Consider the following 21,269-nt stretch of genomic DNA (forward strand, 5'->3'; position numbering starts at 1 on the left):
AGCTGACAAGTTTATAAAATACTGATAACTACCTGCATTTTTCATCATCCTCCAACCCTAGACGTTGCTGAAAACTTAAGATATCATACCACACTGAATATAATACTGCAGTGTATCCACCATGAAAAACAGCAACAACCACCACCTTTTAGATGATCTAACAGTAAGAAAGCAAAAGTAGTAGTATAGTATTGGCTCAGGGTGAAAGGATTAGGTTTCTAGTGATGTCTCCTTTTGAAAGTGTGTGATATCAAGAAAAGTTGCACAATGAATACAAAGAGTAAACAATACTACCATGGTGCAAATTACTAAATGTAAACAAAAACAAAATGAAAGATGGCAGTATCCTCCCGTCTTCTAGAGAACTTGTGGCTGGAGCTCTAAACCAAAGATTTTACCACTTGCAAACCAGAAAACAGCAAAAGTGACAGTGCAGACAACTGCAAATCCTGAATATCCAGACTCAAAGCGCAGCACTTCAAGAACAATCTGTATTATCAAAATCAATCTCTTTCCTATCCAGTAGGGAAACACCCCTCAGAGCAGACTGGTCACAGCAACTGAGTCATACAAAAGAACAGATGCATCCAAAAAGCACTACACACATATTGTATGCTATAAAAACAAGCTGACAAGTAAACTTTACAGCAATACAAACAGCATATCCGCAGACAGATGATGGGTTCTAATCATTCCAGTGCTAAAGACAAACTGAAAGCCAAATCAAGAGCAACAGCCAATTGAGCAGTTTTGAGTAACACAGCCTTCCAGATGACAACATTTGAAACTTTGGAAGAGTTCAGACAGAAGAGCAACAAATTTCCTTGGCTATTCAGTAGGTGGCGAGTGGATGATAACCTCTACACCACTCTACAAGTTATGGTATGGAGCTGCACAAAACATGAGTGGTACATGAGAACCAACAGAAGGATGGTGATGCCACACAACATGACAATACAGCTAAAAGAAAATTACACTGTTTGACAGTCACTGATATACCTTTCCAAGTTTCTGGCAGACTTCTGCTCAGATAAAACATGCTGTTCATTTTTCAGAGATAGAAGATACAAATCCTTCTATCCGTACCCAACATCCTGAATATTAGTAAGCATTATAATCAAAATAAATATTCATTAACACCTGTTTCGTGGGAATTACAATTAGGAACAATCTTTACTGAGAGGTGCAGAAACTGGTCATCTCTGGAAATCAGCATAGGCTTTAAAGACACTAGTATTTGCAAGCTCAGGTAATCAGGTATGTAGCCATTTCTGACTTTGGTTTGCTATCTTCCATCATAAATGACGTAAGATTTTGTTTCACTTATGGTTTTTGAATTCCACCTAAACCATGGGCACTTCACACGTTCCTCTTACCTGCAATGGTAATTCTGTTGACTACAGTCTCACAGAAAAGCTGCAGCGGGTTTCTCCACTGTAAAAAGCAAATATGCAATACTGAAAACCATAGGTCACATCCCAAATACAAACACCACTGACAATTTATGAAATCAAGTGTTTTCCTACCATTAAAATAAAGTCAGAATGATTGCCGTGAATTATCTATCATCTATGCCTGGCACATAAGGAGCAGATGAGCAGGTTATCTATGGATATACTTAACAGGAAGTATGGAATTCAGAATTCCTCATGGGGAACCAAGCTTGAATAACAACTCTTCTTGTCCCTTGATCATGTATCTTTTTTTTTTTTTTTTCTCAAGCACACACTTGCTTGAAATGCAGGCATAGAGAAATGGGCTCTACCAACCTCCTCATCTTCAAGAGCAAAGCAACGTGTCCAGACTTAGTGCAGGCACTCTGTTACTAGGTGGCATCAGGTTTTGATGAACACACTGGTTTGCGTACGAATTAAAGTTTGCATCAGTGCCACCACCTTAAATTCATAATTGGTTTGTGTTTCATTTTAACTATTTTTAAGTAGAAGCCTACCCCCTGAAACTGCCGACTATGAAACGTTAGTCACAAAAGTCAGCTAGAAAGGAAAGGTGCAGTGCCTTGCAATTCTTCAAATAAAAAATGTCTCAATGCCACTAAGTACAACTTAAGATAGCAAAAGCAAGTAAGAGCTAAAGAACAATTTTAACAATACTGTACAGGTCCACATTCTTCCTAAACTTATCAGGAAGGAATCCCTGTAGCCAACCACATCTCAGTATTAAACTCTAGTCAAGTCTAAATACTTACAGCCACCTAGCTTAGTTTAAAAGAAAACTACTGTTCAGAAGAACTGATTTTCTGTTGTTTGGTTTTGGTTTGTTGTCAGTTTGTTTTTTTTGTTTGTTTTCTGTGGGCTTTTTTTTGTTTGTTTGTTTGTTTAATTTTGCTTTTGTTCTAAGTATCAATCTAATGGAGAACTCAGAATTTTAAAACAGATTCGGGAGAACAGTGATTTGAACCCTCTTTCCCTTTATACAATGTGATTCAGCAAGCAGAGTTAAGTTAGGCTTTGCCCAAAATGGAAAAAAAATGAAGAGTAAATAAGCTATCTTTTCTCCGAGTGTCTATTTGGCAAGTATTACTTGTTACAAGTGCCGCAGGGTGCTACCAGTAAAGAATACATTCAAACTCAAAAACCAGCAGGCATGGTTGAGAGAAAACAAAGTTCATGGTCGTTTAAGAGGTCTGTTTATTGGCTGCAGGGTCCAACGCCTTCTTTGCTGCTGCCATATGCAAAATCAACTCTCTTTTTGGTGCACAAAAGGTTCTCCTTGCACTTTGTTTCTAGGGCTCAATACAGTACCAGCAAGATTTCCAACCCAGCATCTTTTAATCAACACTGATGATCAATGAGGCAAAAAACAAACCATGCAACGTGTTTGTTTGATAAAATTAAGCTGAGAGTATTTATATATATATACACACACACACACACACACACAGAACATTCAACACACTGTAACCTTCTTGCAGTCTTACATTTTCTTGACCAAGCATCCAAACACCTCTGTTCTGGTGTAAAATACTGTTTCATAACGTTTGGTGTAAAAGCTTCTTATTTAACAATGCCTTTCAATGGATTCTACTGCACCTATTTTTGACACAGAATTTTTGTTACATACCAACACCACACATTTTCAGTCATATTACACAGGACAAAATAAGGCATTCACAGACATCCAACTGCTCCGATTGCAAGATTTCAATTTTCCAGAGCTTTCAGCCACGACCTCTGAAGACCATGAGAACCTAACAGGAAGGGCGAGTCTGTAGGAGATGGAGAGCTCATCCAAGAATTATAAACCTATTTCCTGACACTGCTATACACCACACAGAATTTAAGCATATTCTGTTCATAAATAAAAATTCATTCTTAAACATCATTGGGTAACAACAGGACTTAGGCACTTTTAAAGATTTTATATCTTTAATAAGGGGAAAAATTAGACTACAGGGCAAGCAATCACCTGGGAATTGAAACATTCGTGATTGGCAAGAAGCAGCTCAATAGCTTAAACATGTAGACTCTTTATGCAGACTTTGTTATAGAGAAGAGAACCTCAGTGACTAGCACAGGACTCTGCACATGAGGCTCTGCCAGAAGAAATCTGTTTGCAAAACCAAGGACCCAACTGTTAAGTTAAAACATGGTAAAATAATACACTTCAGGCAAGACATTGTATGTGAAAAATCACTCTTGCAAACAACTCTCTTTTCAGGAAAGCACACTGTGCCCAGAAATGGGTAACACGGATTCACATCCCAACATGCTCAAGCCTTGTAAACAACAATGACTAAGAGAACAAAAAAGGAGGAACATGAACCTATACAAGCTGGATTTGCCAAGACAGCTGAAAGATTTGTTGAATTTCTAGAAATGGCTTCTTTTCAAAGGAGACTTGGATCCCATCCTGCGCTGGCTGGCACTAAGAGAATGTGATTTTACATACACTGTGGTCTCTAAGGCAAAGCAATCATCTGCTAATATAAAACAAGTAATTTAAGAGCTTTCTTTACAACTCAAAGGCTTTCTACATGCTAAATTTATAAGAGTGAAAAAATCTGTGCAGGCTGAAAAAAAAATATACAACCTTGTATATTGTCAGATGTCAAATGCAACATCAGTGAAGAGTTGAAGCGGTAAGCCTCAGGTCCCCAGAGGGAGTGAACAGACAGGATGAGGGAAGCTAACTCGGTATTGAGGGATGGTGAGATTCTGTAAATAAAACGATTCTGCAAAGCAACACAAGTTTGTTAACAGTGTTGCCTTCTCAGATAGAGCTGTTGTCAAGCATCAACATAATGAAAACCACCACACTCCAACAGTCAGGACATCAACAGCCATACAATGCTGCAGTCCTTACAGCATGCAGAACATTCCAGTTCATTTCTCAGCAATTTAAGTGGCCAACAGAGGCCCAAATCTATTGGTTTAGTGCTTCAGAGCATAGAATTTACGCCCTCCTCCCCCCCAAAAAATTAAAAGGGTGAAAGGTTTCTAACTAACATTCCCTTTTCTTTTTGGTATAGTGCAATAGCAAGCTAAAGGCCCAGCTGTGCCACCCTGACCCAGACAAAACTTGTATCATCTTCCCTGTCAGTTTGTCTGTATGAGGATAATACATTACAAATTTTTAGGGATTACTTAAAAGCAAAATAAAACACACATTTTCCCCCCCCCCCTCACCTGATAACAATGTAAGGAAATTCATCACACACAAGAACTGTAAGTCAGTTGTTTAAAGAGTGAATAGTTGAAAATGGAGTAAATCTAATTTGCTCCCAAAAGTATCAGACATTCAATAAATTTTTTTAATCTGTTTACCAGCAATATCCATCTGGGCATATCTGTAGCCCTTTTGTACTAAAAAACTTGAGTCTTCAATGCATATACTGCACATCTGCTAGCAGGATAAAATACATTGATTAACTCTTCTACAGGACTTTTACATTCAGCCCTTCAAAAACCAGACATCAGATTCATCCACATAGACATAACAAAGCAGACAATACTTCTTGCTTAGTAGACTTGAGGTTTGCACTGTCCTTTCCATAACATTGCCTTTCGGCTACTTCAGAATCTTTCCTCATTTGCCATTTGCCTAAAAGTATTATGCAAATTCTGCTCAAGTCTTTCAGACCACATGAAATTAAGCTGTCCAAACTTATCACACTGGTATCAAAATGCACTAAAAGTTACTTTTGACTAGGCAGTACTCAGGCACCTACCACTCAGGTTGCAATCAGTGTTTCTGTTTGACTAAACTGTTATCAATTGTCAGCAGCAGTATAAATACTAACCCTCTCTTCCCTCCCTCCCTCCCTAGTGACTATTTAAAGGAAACAGCACTACTTTACCCTCCAATATGAAAATGCAGATTATGGAACATCTTCAGAGGCTTCTGAGTAGGGCACGGCTCCTAACTGAAGACTTCTTGGCATGGACACAGGGAGGGAGATATTTGCACTGTCTTGCATTAGGTGCACTGCCAGGAATCTCAAGCAAGCACCTGGGCTGCCTATAAAGTTCCCTGAGAGAACATTTCACTTGCTCTTTCAGGAGTCCACCCCTCTGGTAAGACAGCCCAGATATCTCACCTGCATGCCTCAAGTTAGACTGCATGAACAGCCTCACATGAAGTGCACACTCTTACAGTGCAAAACTCAGTCTGCAACATGCAAAGTGGCCGTGCTGGCAATGACAAAGTGAATTTTTTTTTTCTAATGCTGTCATAAAACATCTGCAGCAAGCAGAAAATGGTCAGATGTCCCTGTTATACACTCATGCTGCCAGTTCCAGAAATACCATCACTCTGGACAAAGGTGACTACTCCCAGGTCTAGCCTCAAACAAGAAAAGACCTCCTTACCACACTGGATTCATCACGTTGGGCTGAATGACAGTTAATCTATCTTTAATGCAGAAGTAGAGCTATTTCAATGGAACATGGTCTGAGGAAAAAAGCAGAAAGTCCTATCTGAGAGGTTAAGTCATCAGATGCTATTAAGAGAATAACACAGCACTTTGGGAAAGGTTGAGTTTGGAGGGAGACAAAAGGTCCAAGCTCAGAGCACACATCATATTGGTAAGTATGGCACCAGCATCAGAGTTCAGGTGCTCAGTGTCCAAAAAGTGACAAAAATGGCACCTCCACTCTCTATGGATCTTTGTGCGTATATCAGAGTGCCTCATGCTCTAAGTGACATGCTATCCCACGCTTTGCTTTGCCAGTTAGGCAGCTATAAATAAAGTGACCTATGGCTAGCTCCCACATCGACGTGGTGAATCCAGCTGCAGTAGACTCAACATCTCATTATTTAGATTTCACGTGTCAAGGACAGCAGTTGTGCTGTTTTGAAAAAGCTGCATTTTACCTGTAAACATAAGGCATTTTTCCTGAGAGCTCCTGACACAACTTTCAAACCTCCCACTATGACATTTTTAGTCACTTTTCAGAGCAGGATCACACTTAAACCTTCTGCCTTGAAAGAAAACTCCTTGTGCTTCGGCATGTAACAGTACAGCAGAACGTGACCAGGAAAAGAAGAATCTGGGAAAGCTGCCCAGATATTAATTAGCTCTCATGCCCTCCTTGGCCACAAACACTACCACAAGGACAACTTTTTGTATTATGGTCCAGTGCATGCAGGAGGATGTTGGTTATCAATAAGATTTTAAGTTTCTGGAGTCCACGTGAGGTTTCCAGTTTTTCCACTTTAGCCTCTGACTTGTATGGACTCAGCTAAAAGAGATGAGCAGCATTAGTAGTGGATATGAACCTCAGCTTTACTATAGCAGCACATTTTAGCCTTCTTTTCCCTGGCTCAGTTTCTTCACCGGTTCTTGAGGATGAAAATGTTGCTGTTCTTTGGTAGATACAGGAATCTGTCAGCAGAGTTCTCCTGTCCTAACACTGACACATGAACAAATGGGAACATTTTAAGCCTCTTTTAATCTCTGACCTAACCCACTGCACATAACCAAATGGCAATGTGTTTTTATAGCATCTTTTCCCTTTTCCTCCCTCAGCAGGAATTCGTCTTATCCCTTCAGTCTCAACACATACACACGCTCACACACACAAAGCCAATCCAACAAGGAGAGTATGGGCAAGAGTCAATGGAACAACGCTCATTAGTACATCATTATGAAATTGTTTCTTTCAAAGAATATAAAGTTTAACACATTCTGTACATGTTGTTGGTTTCTTAGTTATAAAGTAAACATAGTAATAAACTGTTCATAAAGCAATGACACGTTTCAGACACAGCCCCTTCTTTTGTTTTGTTGAAAGTCCTCTTCCAGTCGGAAACACTCAAGTGATGTACTGCAAGTGTGCATATGGTGTATGACAGCAGAGGAAGGAAGAAAGAGGCACTTTTGATCGGCTGGTATTCTTTGACTTCCCTTTTTCTGCGGAGGTTTATGTTCCTGACGCTAGATGGTAGTGTTAGCACAGAAAACTGCTGAGGTTAGGCACTTGGCAACAAGGCTCCAAGGCTGTGCCCGCTCTCTGCTATGTCATCAGAATTGGTTTCTGCCGCACTTCCAGGATATCTGGGAAAGGGAGAGAAATAAAAAGAAACAGCACACTTAGGAGGTCCTGGAAGTAGCCACCACACAAGCAATTCTAGACTGCAGCATACATCCCTTGTTACACCACTAACGGAATTCAAAACGCAACTAGCATGAAATTTTGCCTATAAATCAAGTCTGATCCAATTCCTCCCCACCTGAAGGATGCTAAGTCTCAAGTATATCCAATCACACAGACATGATATCTGAGCTAAATATCACTTATAGTGGAATGAAACATGTGCTTAGACATGGAGAGCGTGGCAATCTTCCAAAGAAAAAAAAGTTTAAGCATGAAAGGATATGCCAATTTTTTATTTTTTCCTTTTAAAGGGAGAAATGCACCATCCTCAAAAACTTTAAGACGACTTTTGGTTCTGAAAATACGCATACAAGTAATTTAACAGTCTCATCTGAAGTCTACATTCCTGCACTCAAAAGGCTGATCCCGTTTGTTGGCTCCTCAGTTCCATACTGTCCAAGTGCGACAGAATATTAACCTTCAAGATACTTGTCTAATCATAGTCATATTCCCAAATAATAGAACTAAAGTGTTGGCGTGGAAATATGCAGAAGCATCTGGAAACTGGGCTGCTAGGTCTTTTCCTAGGCTACACGGAGAAAAAAAGAATGTGGGAAAAGGGAGCGCATGCTTAATTAAGAGGCAGGTCACACACATCTGCATACAGAAGGTGACATGAGAAAAGAATTGATCCATGGCTCCAGAAGGTTTGAGTCGCACTTATAAAAAAAATGAGATGTAGCGGAGTGAATCCGGTAAAGAGGCACAAAGGCGATTAAGGGATTGGACCATCTGACACGCAAGGGAAGGCTGAGAGTTGGGTTGTTTAGCATGAAGGGAGAGAAGGCCCAGAGTAGAGGAAGTCTTATTAATACACATAAAGTCCAGATATTTTTGAATATACTTTGATTGCTATCCCTAGGACTTTAATTTTGCAGTACAGGCTTCCCTCAGCTACCCAAGGGAGATGAACATCTCTCCGTAATGCTCCCTTCCTGTAGGAAAGCTAGCACTGACACTAATGCATTCACTACACAAAGGACTGCAAATAGGCTCTACCTGATGTGCCATGCTAAAGTAAACACCGACAGTGAAGAACTGCAGGTTAAAATCCTGCCTTATAACCCAGACATTTTACGTCCTATTTCTGTGTTGATATATGCACTGACTCCTGCAACCATATGTTAAACAAATTAAGTCTCAGAAAGTACATTCAAGCTAACAGCAAATATTTGAGCGTGGAGGCATTTGTGCCACCCACTTGAGCAAGTATTACATGCCAACAGGAACAATTCTGTGTGAACTCTAAAATGCCTGTGGCAAGAGAGAGAGCAAGCTTGCTAGCACCAGCTAATTAGCTGTAACGATACCAACACAATTATCGTAACTAATAATTATATATTTTGCTGAAACAAAATCCACTTATAATTATAAGAGGATCAATTCTTACTGGAAATTTTTTATTTCTTCTCAGCTGAAATCAATTCCTATATGCAGTGAAATGGCAAATAATGTAGGAGCATCTCTGTAAGTATAATTTTCTACCTTATCAGTTACAGTTTTCTTTCTCTGTAGAGAAGGAACCATTATACTTTTGCAGCAGAGTCTGACATCTCTGCTTGCAAACAAATACTGTAGCTATTACTACAACATTAGTATAGTACAACCAGTGACATTAATAGCACACCCATGCTTTCTTCCCATCTCTTTTAGCAGATCTGTTTACCAATAGATTAACAAGTTCTTTCCTCTTAGTTACTTTTCAGGAATAGTCTGTAAATAACCACTATGTAATATATATGTTCTCTTTTTAGACCCAGGCAAGAAAAAGCAGGTACTGATCAAAAGCCTATAGCCTACACAAACCTTCTCAAAAGTCATCTGACCCAGTGAATGGGAGGAGAAAGATTAAATTCACAGATGAAGTTAGAAGGCTCTCCAAAGGTTAGCAACAGGACCTCAAACTGCTATATGATCATATTTATTGCAGGGACTGACAACTTAATTCAAATCTAGAATTTAGAGTTGAGTATCTCAGGCACAACCACTGCTATTTTCCATCTGTATCAAGCTTTCTTTGTATCTGAAATAGTCAACGTGTACTTTCAGAAAAAAGGCATTTCAGGGCTTCACTTAGAATGCATGAAGAGAGTGGACAATAACACTAGTAACATACAGATGCAAGAAATTACCAGTGTATTTGTAGTGGTATTTACAGAGAAGAGAATGCTTAAGAAAATTGAGAAAGCAATAGTGTTTAAGTATCCCAGAGTCCCAGGAGCTCCCTCATACTGCAAGCTATATCCCAGAGAGGCTAGCATGCCTGCTGATTGCTAGAGTTTAAACAGATAAGTAGTTTTCCTTGGTTCATCTGTAATTTTAGGCATACAAGGATTATTTGGGTAAAAAATTGAAACTTCAGTACCTGCCTTCAGGTTGAAAAATACAACTGATCTTGATACTGTAGTCATAGAATTATAGAATAGCTTAGGTTGGATGGGACCTTAAAATTCATGGAGCTCCAACCCTTCTACTGTGGGCAGGGTTGCCACCCACCAGCTCAGGCTGCCCAGGACCCCATTCAACACTTCCAGGGATGGGGCATCCACAGCTTCTCTGGGCAACTTGTGCATCACCACCCTCTCTGAGTAAAGAGCTTTTTCCTAACATCCAAACTAAACGTTCCTTCTTTATTAATTTAAAGCCATTTCCCCTTGTCCTATCACTATTAGACCATGTAAAAAGTTGCTCTCCTTCCTGCTTACAGACTACTTTCAGGTACTGGAAGACCACGATGAGGTCTCCCCTAGATCCTTCTCTTCTCCAAACTGAACAAGATCAGCTCCTTCAATTCATCTTCCCAGGAGAGATCCTCCAGCCCTTTGATCATCTTTGTACCCCTCCTCTGGACCTGCTCCAATAGCTCTGCATCCTTCTTGTGCTAGGGGTCCCAGGCCTGGATGCAGCACTCCAGACGGGGCTTCATGAGGGCAGAGACAATCATCTCCCTCGTCCTGATGGCCACCCCTCTTCTGATGAAGCCCAGGATACAGCTGGCCTTCAAGGTTGCAAGTGCACTCTGAAAATCCAGCTGAACAAACACAGACTTGACTATGATCAATATAGTAATTGGCAGAGCTAGACCAACCACACAGGACTGATTGTTCATGGTGTGACACAAAAAATCATTTTGTTCATTTAGTTAAAGAAATTGGGTGCCTAAAAGACTTACAGGCAGTGTGGACTCTTGGATCAATCCAAGAAACTCAATTAGAAAACAAATCTAGGACTCAGCACTGACATAGGTGGTCACTAAATTCCGAAGTTACCTTTCCATAGCCCTCTCAGTCACAGGTCTCTGCTACATACAACTATTGCTCACTGGATAGATACAGAATAAATTGCCTTGCACTAAGGAAGTAGATGAACTTTCTATTTCAGTATTAAAGCCACTAACATTCCTCTGTAAATAAAAACTACTATCTTGTTTGAACCCTCACAAAGGAAAATCAGCTCAAAGGCTGAGAACAATTTGACACCATTCTGCTTGTTTACACTGATTTGCTGCTACAGTCAGCAAAATGGAGTTTGTTGAGGTTACATTTCCTTTCATAGAAAAACTTGTTCCTCTATCTTAGTAGCAAAATCCCACAACACAGGGGCAACCTGGGAGAACCAAATAACTGTGTTTATAGGTAATGCATCTTAAAATTCACCTGTTAAAATTCGATGCAATGGCAAAGTGATGTAAGTTAAGTGTGCATAGAGTAGAAAATTTTCATCTGTTCTGTTCAGTTTCAGCCATGAGCCCACCAGAGACCTTCCTGTTCCAGATAAGGAACGCGACCTCAGATTTGTTGCATTGTGCAGATCTGTAAAGGTAGAAAACAGCAAATTTTAAAGTGATTGTACTTTCTGTAATTCACTGTAAGACTCAATGAAAGCTTCTGAAAGTCAAAGAAAAAAAGGAAACCCAACTATTCACCTTCTAGATATGAATCACACATGCATGTCACTTATTTTTAAATTAGTCAGAATATGCCCAATACAGAACTCACTATTTACAATGAAGCTAATGAACTATAGCAACAGCTGGCAGCAGTAGTAAACCATCATCCATTAATAGGCAAGCTAGAAGACAGAGGAGGAGAGGGAATTAAGAACCTGCAAAAGCAAAATCCTAGGCCAGTCCTCCTTTGTATATGAAGTAATAGAATATCATTACAAAGTAGTTATTCATGTTGAAGTGTAACAGAAAGAAAATTCCATCTTATGAAGAAAATTGTAATCTACAAGATGCAGGGAGAGTCAGTATTAGTAAGCAAGTTCACTGTGGTCTTCATGCATTCCCCAAACCAAACCTGGGATCCTTCTGCCAAAGTCAGTTTCCCCTGAAGTTAGTTTAGAGATCCACAAATATAATTTAAAACAAAAAGGCACTGAAATCCCTGTAAGCTAAAGGAGATTTTTATAGCTGAAGACACAAATGCATGAGTTACATCTTCCCAGTGTTCGTAAGTGTATTCTCCATTCCTCTGCCAAATTTAGCCCTACTCCACAGCACTAAAAAGCTCATGAAGTGAACATATTCCTGACCAGTCTGATCCAAGCTCTGAGAAGCATTTGCTTAAAAATAGGTTCTGATCAACCAGAGGCCTTAGCAAAGAAAAGCAGCAGCACATAACAACATAGGATTAGAATATCTTGATTTCCTTCCCTATAAATACATATGGCCAGTCCATTCCCTCTTCCCACATATTAGAGCTACGTCAACAGCACTATGGTGATCAGGTCAGCATGACCTAACTCTGGTAGCTATAACAGGATCAATTCTCCTGCCGTGTCATGCTTGCACACGGCAAAAGCAAGTGAAGTCTCTGAAGGGCTGTTCATGTCTATATCAGGTGTGTCTGTACTGGGATCAGGTCAGCAGCAGCACTAGCCGAATCCAGAACACTACTGACCTTCAGGCAAGCCAGTTATTCTCCACCAACAAGACCAAGAGATAGCAGAATTTCCCTACAATAATCAAATAATAATACAAATAATTTCACTACTGCAGTGCCTGATTAAACACTGGTAAGACATTCAGGTTTCTATAATTAAGAAATCTAATATAAATCTCCTTTTAGAAAGCCCATTCTAGAGTAAATTAAACTTCCTAGCATAAGCTTTTAAAAATATTCATTTTAAAAACTATATACATATATTTTTTAAAAAGGCCTAGGAACAGTAAGGTCAAAACATCTACAACTGTAAACAAAAGCATGTATCTCAGTATTTTACACGTATGCTCTATTATTTGCATACTATAAGATGTTTGGAAAAAATCAGTCATTTTTCTGCTCAAACATTTTTAAAGGGATAGAAAATGAAAATAAGAAGAATGTTCCTCATGACCATTAGCATACCAGGATCAGACCTAGCATACTGAGCAGGCACCATCACCTGGATGGAAAGCTGCTGGATAAAAACTTTGAACCCCAGCCTATCTTCTGCAGCCCCTAGGAGAAATAAATTGGAACAGCAGGACTCCATATGGGAAAGCCACTCTTCCCATCATACTACATAGTAATTGACCCACACTGTAGCCTTTATATAATTAAACACGGAGACAAATTGTTCTCCAGCCCTCAAACAGATGCTAGACCTGTGAACCCAGTTTTGGAGTGTCACCAGTGTTGGACTTTCTGCAGAGCTAGGTTTTTCATGCTGCAAACCTTTTGAAAAATCCAGCATTGGGATCCCTTTCCACAGATGTGTTTCCCCTTCTCTCTGAAAGTCTGTTTAGCTGATGTTACTTCTCTCACCTCCACCGTCATCATCTCTGAAGAACTCCTCACTGTCATTTGCTGAGTGGGACTTTTTCATCTCAGCAATTCGATTTCGGGGCACTTTTCTCTTAAGAGATGGGGAGAAAAAGGATGGGCGATTGTTGCGTTCTGGGGTCGGTGGTGTGCTGAAAGACGTGAGCTGAAAGAGAATAGAAGAAATGCTGGAGAAAATTGTTTTTGTCTTACTAGAAGCATCGAACTTTTTAGTCTGAAATGTGCCATAAGGTAGTCACATTTAATCACTCAATCACAACTGGCATCTAGTTTTAGCACAGTGGTGTCAGAGAATGTCAATTGCAGAGTCACCTCAGCTTGAAGCTGCTCATCAAAATAAGATATGTTAATGCATCAGCACCCTTAACTGTTACGTGAAAAATAAAACAATGAAAAACCCCTTTCTCTTCAGAGCTGTCATGTGATCACTTTTCACAAAGATTAATGTAATTGTGTAATCACAAAGGATTAATAATTTATTTAGGCACCAACAGTGTCAATCTTATTTTTGCACGTTGAAATGCAGAAGACTTGCTAAGCTAAGAATATACTTAGTGAACACAAAACTGTGCATCATCATTTCTTTGGTAAGCACAAGGTAGTTGTTACCCGGGTTAAATGGATGCCACATGAGATCACCGTAAACGTCACTGTGAAGCAGGGTCACAAGGCAATTACCTAACCCAAGAACATGACACAAAAGCCTAATTAATGCTCAACTGTACATATATTATTTCTCTACAGAAATAATTTCTCTCATCTCAGCCTTCCTTTCTCACACTGTTGATTTAACAGTCCTGTAATGTTCAGATCTGATGCTGCTTGTATTTATCCTTGCAAATACAGAGGGAGGTGATAAGCAACAGAGAATGATAGCCAAACCACATTGGTGTTGCACTGAGAAAGCCCTTATGTTATCCCTCTGTCATTAGTACATATATATTAAAAAAAAAAAAGAGGCATTCTATCACCTAAATGATTCTCCCATAAGTGCACTTGATCTCTAATCTATGCTCGTCTCAATTTCTTTTTAATTCTATTGTCTGTTTCTGGTTTACCCTCCAGGTGTGATAAGAAATGACAAGAGGCCATTAAAGCCATTAGCAAAGAGCAACAACAACACATCAACAGAGACAGTGGAAGCCTGGTAGCTATAAGCTCAGGAAGTCCCACCAGGCATGGTTTCTACAGACTGTATCTGTACAGTACAGAAGACACATATTCAATTAATGTGTTCAGTGCTGACTGCTCATTTGGCCTTTTAAGAATCCAGAAGTCATACTCTTTCATGGGCACAGCTGAAAGCAATTCTGTGGGTCTACCAACTACAGGCTTAGTGATGTTGCATAAGAATCAGTAATCACACAGCCTGGGTCAGGACATACCTGTACAGATACTTTAAAGGCACACTGTCTAATCCCCATTAACTAGGTTAAAAATCATAACTAAAAACAGTGTGTAGGATTGATTAAGGGTTAAATCAGTATCTCTAGACTTACTTCACTGGTATTTTACTGCGCTTGCATTAGAATTCAGCATATGCATAATTACAGTTCTGCATCTAGATGTATAGTTCTTGCTTTAATATTACAACCTTCCTGCTGCTGGCAAAATCTCTCCATAAAACTCCTCAAAAATTACCTGTGAGGTTTAGTAAGAAAGCTACATCATATACAAATTCCATGTTTCTAGGTAACCCCCATCTTGTACAGAAATGGAATCTATTAATTTTCATAGAAAATAGGCAGATCCATCATTTTCCCTGGCATCAACACTACTGTTGTTTCAGCAAAACACTCCTCCAGAAATATGAATCATGCATTCTTCTCTGTATTCAGTATTTGCTTAAGGAAAACTGTTGACTAAAATCCACCTGCATATGGGGAACGTATAAACAGGAGGGAGAACAACTTTTAGATGGGTTGATAGTGATAGGACAAGGGGGAATGGTTTTAAACTAAGACAAGGGAGGTTTAAGGCTGGATATTAGGAGGAAATTTTTCACACAGAGGGTGGTGACACACTGGAACAGGTTGCCCAAGGAGGTTGTGGATGCCCCATCCATGGAGGCATTCAAGGCCAGGCTGGATGTGGCTCTGGGCCGCCTGGTCTACTAACCACTAGACCCTGCACATAACAATGGGGTTGGAACTCGATGGTCTTTGAGGTCCTTTTCAACCCAGGCCATTCTGTGATTCTGTGATACATTGAATATATTCAAAATATACAATGCAAAACTAAGTTCAGAACCATCATGTCAGTTAATTCCAGCTTCAGCCCCTCAATTGACTTTGAAGTAAAACATATGCTTAACCTTAGGTCAGTCTACTTACTCTCTCATGTACTGGGGAGTCTGGATTTGAATCTTCTTCTGTTCCATAAGGTGAAGTGTCGCCAGTAGGAACTCTACTCACTGCCATTTCTGCATGTCCTTTCCCTTGGGGCCCTTTCATTCGGACAAACTCCATGTTGTTATACTTATAAAAGCCAAATGACATTCTTTGAGCCATCTTTGCTGCAACGCTCACCTACAGTGAACGAGACAGGAAAGAAATGCACACAATTAATTGCCAGATATGAAATATTATTTTAAGTACAAGTAAAAACCTTGTGAATAACGTGACCGTTATCTTGATTCTTGGGAAGCATTTTAAGCCACAATATGAAGTAAATTCTAAAGGGAAAGCAATTCTACAGATACAAGAACAGTGGCTCAGAGAAGAATCAGCTCCTTCAGCTATCCAAAAAGCAGATTTATCCAATGACACATTGAGATAAAAAGTCTTTTACCCAAACCTACACACCATGGCACACTGGAGCACAGCTCCTCACAGGTGAGCAGGGATGCCTGCTTGAATCAAAACATCACAAACAACTAAACTTGAGCAGAATGGGACTCTGTGCCTACCTTATGGGAAGCATAATTCTGACATTTTTATATTCACACTGTCAAGCCCAAAGTGTAATGACAAAGTCCTGATGCACAATTAACACCTGCATGACAACATCACTTGCCACAAAACCCTGACAGCTTTTGAACTCATGGCAGAGAGAAGGGCTGTTTTGACTCAACGCAACTGAACTGAAAACTGAACTGAGAAATGAAAAAGAGAACAAAACAATATGAAAATGGTCAGGGTTTTGTCAAGCAAAATAAGAAGGACCTATCCACAAGCTTCACTGGTTTATCACAACATTCAGCACTTTAACCCCTTAAGCAGCCACATTTGTTCATAATATAACAATCCATACTGCACTAAGAAGTAAAGCAAACAGCTAAAACCCAAGTAACCTTCAAAAGTGCACATAGCTTACTGCTGCTCTCTTCTGATAATACAAAGAAGTCAGGCTTTTAAGATTTGCCTTTACCTGTAACCAAATACCAAAACAAGTCATTCCATTTTTCATCTAATAAAACTGCAGCATGGTCAAGCAGGACATTCCTCAGCTATAACATGACACAAATACATCAAATGTTGTCTCTCTACTGCAAGACTTTCTTCTTATTTAGTCCTTAGAGGCTCTGCAGTCTCACCTACTGATAATTTCAGACAATAAGATGATGGCAGGACAGAGAAAACTTTAGTTTCATGTTCTTTGGAGGAACAACTACAAAACTACTCTCATTTCAAATGGGAGAGTAGAAATTGTTCAGAATCTCTATTGTAAAGGGTAATAACAAAGGAAAGTGAAGGAGTTTACAGTCACAGTGGGTACTGATTGGCTTTCTTTTCTTTTAATCCTTCAGTACTGTCTTTGCAGCAAATCTTTGGTAAAGTTTATTGGCTCTTGCTACCTCTCAACTTCAAAACTAAGTACTGAATTTGAAGCTGGGAGTGATGGTATTTCACATTCCTATCCGAAAACAATGAAAACTTTTGCAAGAATGAAACTCAGTGTAGTGTCTCTGTACTTGTGTACAGAAACATTTTACATATAACAGATAGCAGAGTTCAAGATCTCCCTGTAAAACATGCCTTCTCACAGGTCAGTAGAAAAATTCATGAGCTTTCAGAAAAATGGAAGGGCTCCCAGAACTTTGTTATTCATATCTATTTCGGCGTCACATCCTGCCATGCTTACCAGCTTTACTCCTTATCTGAGAAACTTCAGCCATTTGAGACAAAAAGCACAAACTATGGAGCAGCTTTCAAAGCCAAATAGGATAAATTATAATGAAGATGATCTAACAGCACAAAAAGCCAACAGTCTCAGTACCAAAACTGTGGTAGCATCATTGCTACAAGACACTGTTGTTCAGAGCACCTTACCCTGTTGTCATAGACCTTCTTGAGTGCTTCATAGCGGATGGATCCCTGGAAAATCACCCCTTGGAAAGTGTTGCTTTTGTCACTGGCCACCAGCTCCACACAGACCATTTCTCCTTCTCCCACAGTCATGTCACTGAAAACCTGCAAGATGCAAGATGAAACACTTAAAGGAAAATTGTAGCTGTCAAAGCTACAATACTTTCAGATTCCCTCTCCTTATGCCTAATGCAGATTCAATGTCAATGGAAAAATGCAAGGAATCTGAAGGCTCCATCCCAGCCTTTCCAAAGATCATAGACTATAGACAATGCCCACTGCACATCATGCATTAGGATAGGCATCTCTGAAAATCATCCTCTCTTGCTTCAACCCTTCATAAGACTTGCATCAAATTCAGCTCTAAATCCAGATTTCAGAGATATTAAAGAACGAGGAATATCTCATGTATATAGTGTATATATATATATATATACACACACACACACACTATATATATATATATATATATATATACTATATATAATCACCATGACTTACACAATATTCAAATGGCCAAGTATTTGTTCAAAAGTGCCAGAAAACAACTGCTTAGGATATAAAACCAGTATAGGACAAAACCCCACTGCAGCAAGGAACTCACCTCTTCAAAACTGTCGATCATGAAGAATATGTTGGGATAGCTGATCTTTGACTCTTCTCCTTTGCTATCCATTGGGTGTTTGCTAGGAGATGCAAACACTTGCTGAGAAAGACATTGAAAAAGAAAATTACATCTTCTCAGTTAAATGTGCCCTGGAACGGGTACATCAAATTCCAGGCAAGCAATGCCAAAACACCATGGTCAACACTGCACAGTCAGCCAACACCTGCACTTAGGTTGGACATCCTGAACGCAAAGCTCATCTTACAATAACGACAGAACCTTCCACTTGTGAAATTCATGAGTTTTCATGTGCAAACAATCAATTAATTCATGGTAGATGCTTCTGTATGCATCTAGGCTCTCACCAACCTCTCATGCTTGCATCAGAACCAGCATTGCCAGCAGGAACAGGGAAGTGATTGTGTGATTGTCTCCCTGTACTCAGCTCTGGTGAGGCCGCACCTCGAGTACTGTGTCCAGTTTTGGGCCTTCACTGCAAGAAAGACATTGAGGCCCTGGAGCGTGTTCAAAGAAGGGCAACAAAGCTGGTGAGGGGTCTGGAGCACAGGCCTTGTGAGGAGCAGCTGGAGAAGCTGCTGGAGAAGCTGGGATTGTTCAGTTTGGAGAAGAGCAGGCTCAGGGGAGACCTTACTGCTCTCTATAACTACCTGAAGGGAAGTTGTAGCGAGCTGGGGGTCGGCCTCTTCTCTCGTGTAACTGGTGATAGGACCAGAGGGAATGGCTTCAAGCTGCACCAGGGGAGATTTAGACTGGATGTTAGGAAATACTACTTTTCTGAAAGAGTGGTCAGGCACTGGAATGGGCTGCCCAGGGAGGTGGTGGAGCCACCGACCCTGGAGATGTTCAAGGAACGTCTGGATTTTGTGTTGAGGGATATGGTTTAGTGAGTACTATTGGTGATAGGTGGATGGTTGGACTGGATGATCTTGTAGGTCTTTTCCAACCTTGGTGTTTCTGTGGTTCTGTGATTCTATGGCAATGCTTTTCATTAACCAAAAACCATCCTGAGTTGTCTTTAAGTTAATGCAGTCTGCTGTAATGTAAAAGCACACACACAGCAAGAGTTACTGTGGAGCTGCTGACCCGACACTGTGCAATGAATGTTGCTGTTCGCTCACTCTCACAATAAGACCAGTATTACAGTAATGAAGCATGAGGCTCTCAAGAAGGCAAGAACTTAATTTCTCATCCCCACCTTCCGCTTCTGTTTCTTTCCCTGGCCACTGTGCTTCCTGTAGCACAGTCTTCCCCCTCTGAAGCAATTCCTCAGTCCCCCTTTGTTCATTTCTCTCCCAAACTACCAACATTTAAAAAGCTGACAGCTTTAGATTTTAGCAGTCCAACAAGACTGCAAACAGCTAAAAAAGGAGAGGAATTCATATTAAGTAGCTTTTTTTGCTTCCACTTCTATTTACAAAGCTTTGAAATAAAGAAACACACCAAGTTTTCTCAATGCATTCACCATGGGCTAAAAGATCTGAATCCACCCAAGCTGTGAAGCTTGGGACATCCTTATTCCAAGCCATTCAACAAAATACATGATTTACACATATTTTTAAAAAGAAATTCTGCTGCTTCTTGGACTGATGCCTGAAACGAGGACATCTTCAAGGCACCCTTGTTCTTACGCCATACAATGTAAAGAAAAAATAATCCACAAAAAAACCCCCCATAATATATACTTTCTAAAGCCACAACAATCAGAGCAGTAATATAGATCTTAAAAAATTGATTCATGTATGTTTCAATATAATGTCCTAATGCAAATATGTTTTCTACAATACACAGCCTTTTTTCCTCTCTGCATACAACAGGTTCATAATATTAGGATGTCCAAGTAAATTTTAACATGATCCTAGTTTCTCCTAGATAAGAAGAGACTAAGCAAAATTTGTAAGCAGCCTCACATTATATGTCTCAAGAAATGAGGAAGAGAAAACCTCATTCTTCCATGGAACACTGCCCAAGTGCTTTGGGCAGGCCTCTTATTGTCATCTTCCTAGTTTTCAAAGGCACGCTCAATATTTACAGATTTATTTTTCTGAAAAGAATTTTGCAGAAGTTAATTCAGGATGAAATTTGGACTTGTACACAGCAGGAACAGCAACGAGAAATAAAAGACTTGTTACTTTAACAGCACCACATTATAACGTTGACTAGGGATCCCTCCCTTGACTAGGAGGAATTTGTGCCCAACATGCAAATTATAAATAAAATAATCAGCAGTGCTAGTTTTCTTTGCAGGCAAAACAATCGATTTCAATGAAGTAAAACTGGTTAAAGGATTTTAAAAAACTGACTTATTTTAGCTAAAGCCACACAAGCAGCTGAAAGAACTAAAGAAGTTGAAATCTCTGGCACAAACAGTTTATGCAACAGAAGCCTTTTAGAGTAGAGTTTCAGTCAACCAGGAAAAGGTAATGCAAGAACTGCTGAAAAAAAGGGGGAAGTAGTCTAGGGTTTCTTATTCCTATCCACTTCACGCTTATCATTCCGTCTCCTCCCCCACGCTAAACAGGGATTAAATGTATGCTGCACATATCAGTGATGAAAGTCCTCTGTGGGCTGATGGAAGGAATAAGCAATTTAAGAAAGAAAATAAGAACTGCATAAAAACAATAAAAAGATGCCAATCAGTAAATTGCCTACTGTTTAATATCGCTGCATTACAGATGTATCCTGCAGGTTTTTTATAACTTATGTCTCGTACAAACTGGGTGAACCTCCAATTTCAACCTAAAATTCAGACATACTCCTCTCAGCTCACCCTTTTCAAACCCAGTAAGCAAAGATACAAATCTTGAGAGCGCAGAGAGGTCTTTATGGCTTTTTGAGAGGGGCTATAAAGCACGTTTAGATCCCACATTTAGCTGACTGGTAAGACGTATCAGCAGGCAGATCTGAGCTGTTTCACAAGGATGAATCTGTGACAGAGCACAGCATGAGAACT

The 21,269-nt window shown here is 39.8% G+C and overlaps 1 protein-coding gene across 2 annotated transcripts in view; it reads right to left on the bottom strand.

The window, feature by feature from the left end:
* Window positions 1–477: 477 nt before the first annotated feature.
* The window catches only part of KIAA0930 (KIAA0930 ortholog), a 70,092-nt gene continuing 49,300 nt past the window's right edge, over window positions 478–21,269 (bottom strand). For both annotated transcript variants that reach the window (XM_031597240.2, XM_031597239.2), the window contains exons 5-10: window positions 18,296–18,397; window positions 17,656–17,796; window positions 15,718–15,912; window positions 13,367–13,529; window positions 11,273–11,428; window positions 478–7,516 (exon numbers count right to left, since the gene is read on the bottom strand). In XM_031597240.2, the coding sequence (XP_031453100.1) occupies window positions 7,476–7,516; window positions 11,273–11,428; window positions 13,367–13,529; window positions 15,718–15,912; window positions 17,656–17,796; window positions 18,296–18,397 (798 nt within the window). In that variant the 3' untranslated portion in view covers window positions 478–7,475. The remainder of the gene's footprint in view (window positions 7,517–11,272; window positions 11,429–13,366; window positions 13,530–15,717; window positions 15,913–17,655; window positions 17,797–18,295; window positions 18,398–21,269) is intronic.

Source organism: Phasianus colchicus, chromosome 1, assembly GCF_987193195.1.
Source record: "Phasianus colchicus chromosome 1, bPhaCol1.hap1.1, whole genome shotgun sequence".
Classification (NCBI taxonomy): Eukaryota; Metazoa; Chordata; class Aves; order Galliformes; family Phasianidae; genus Phasianus; species Phasianus colchicus.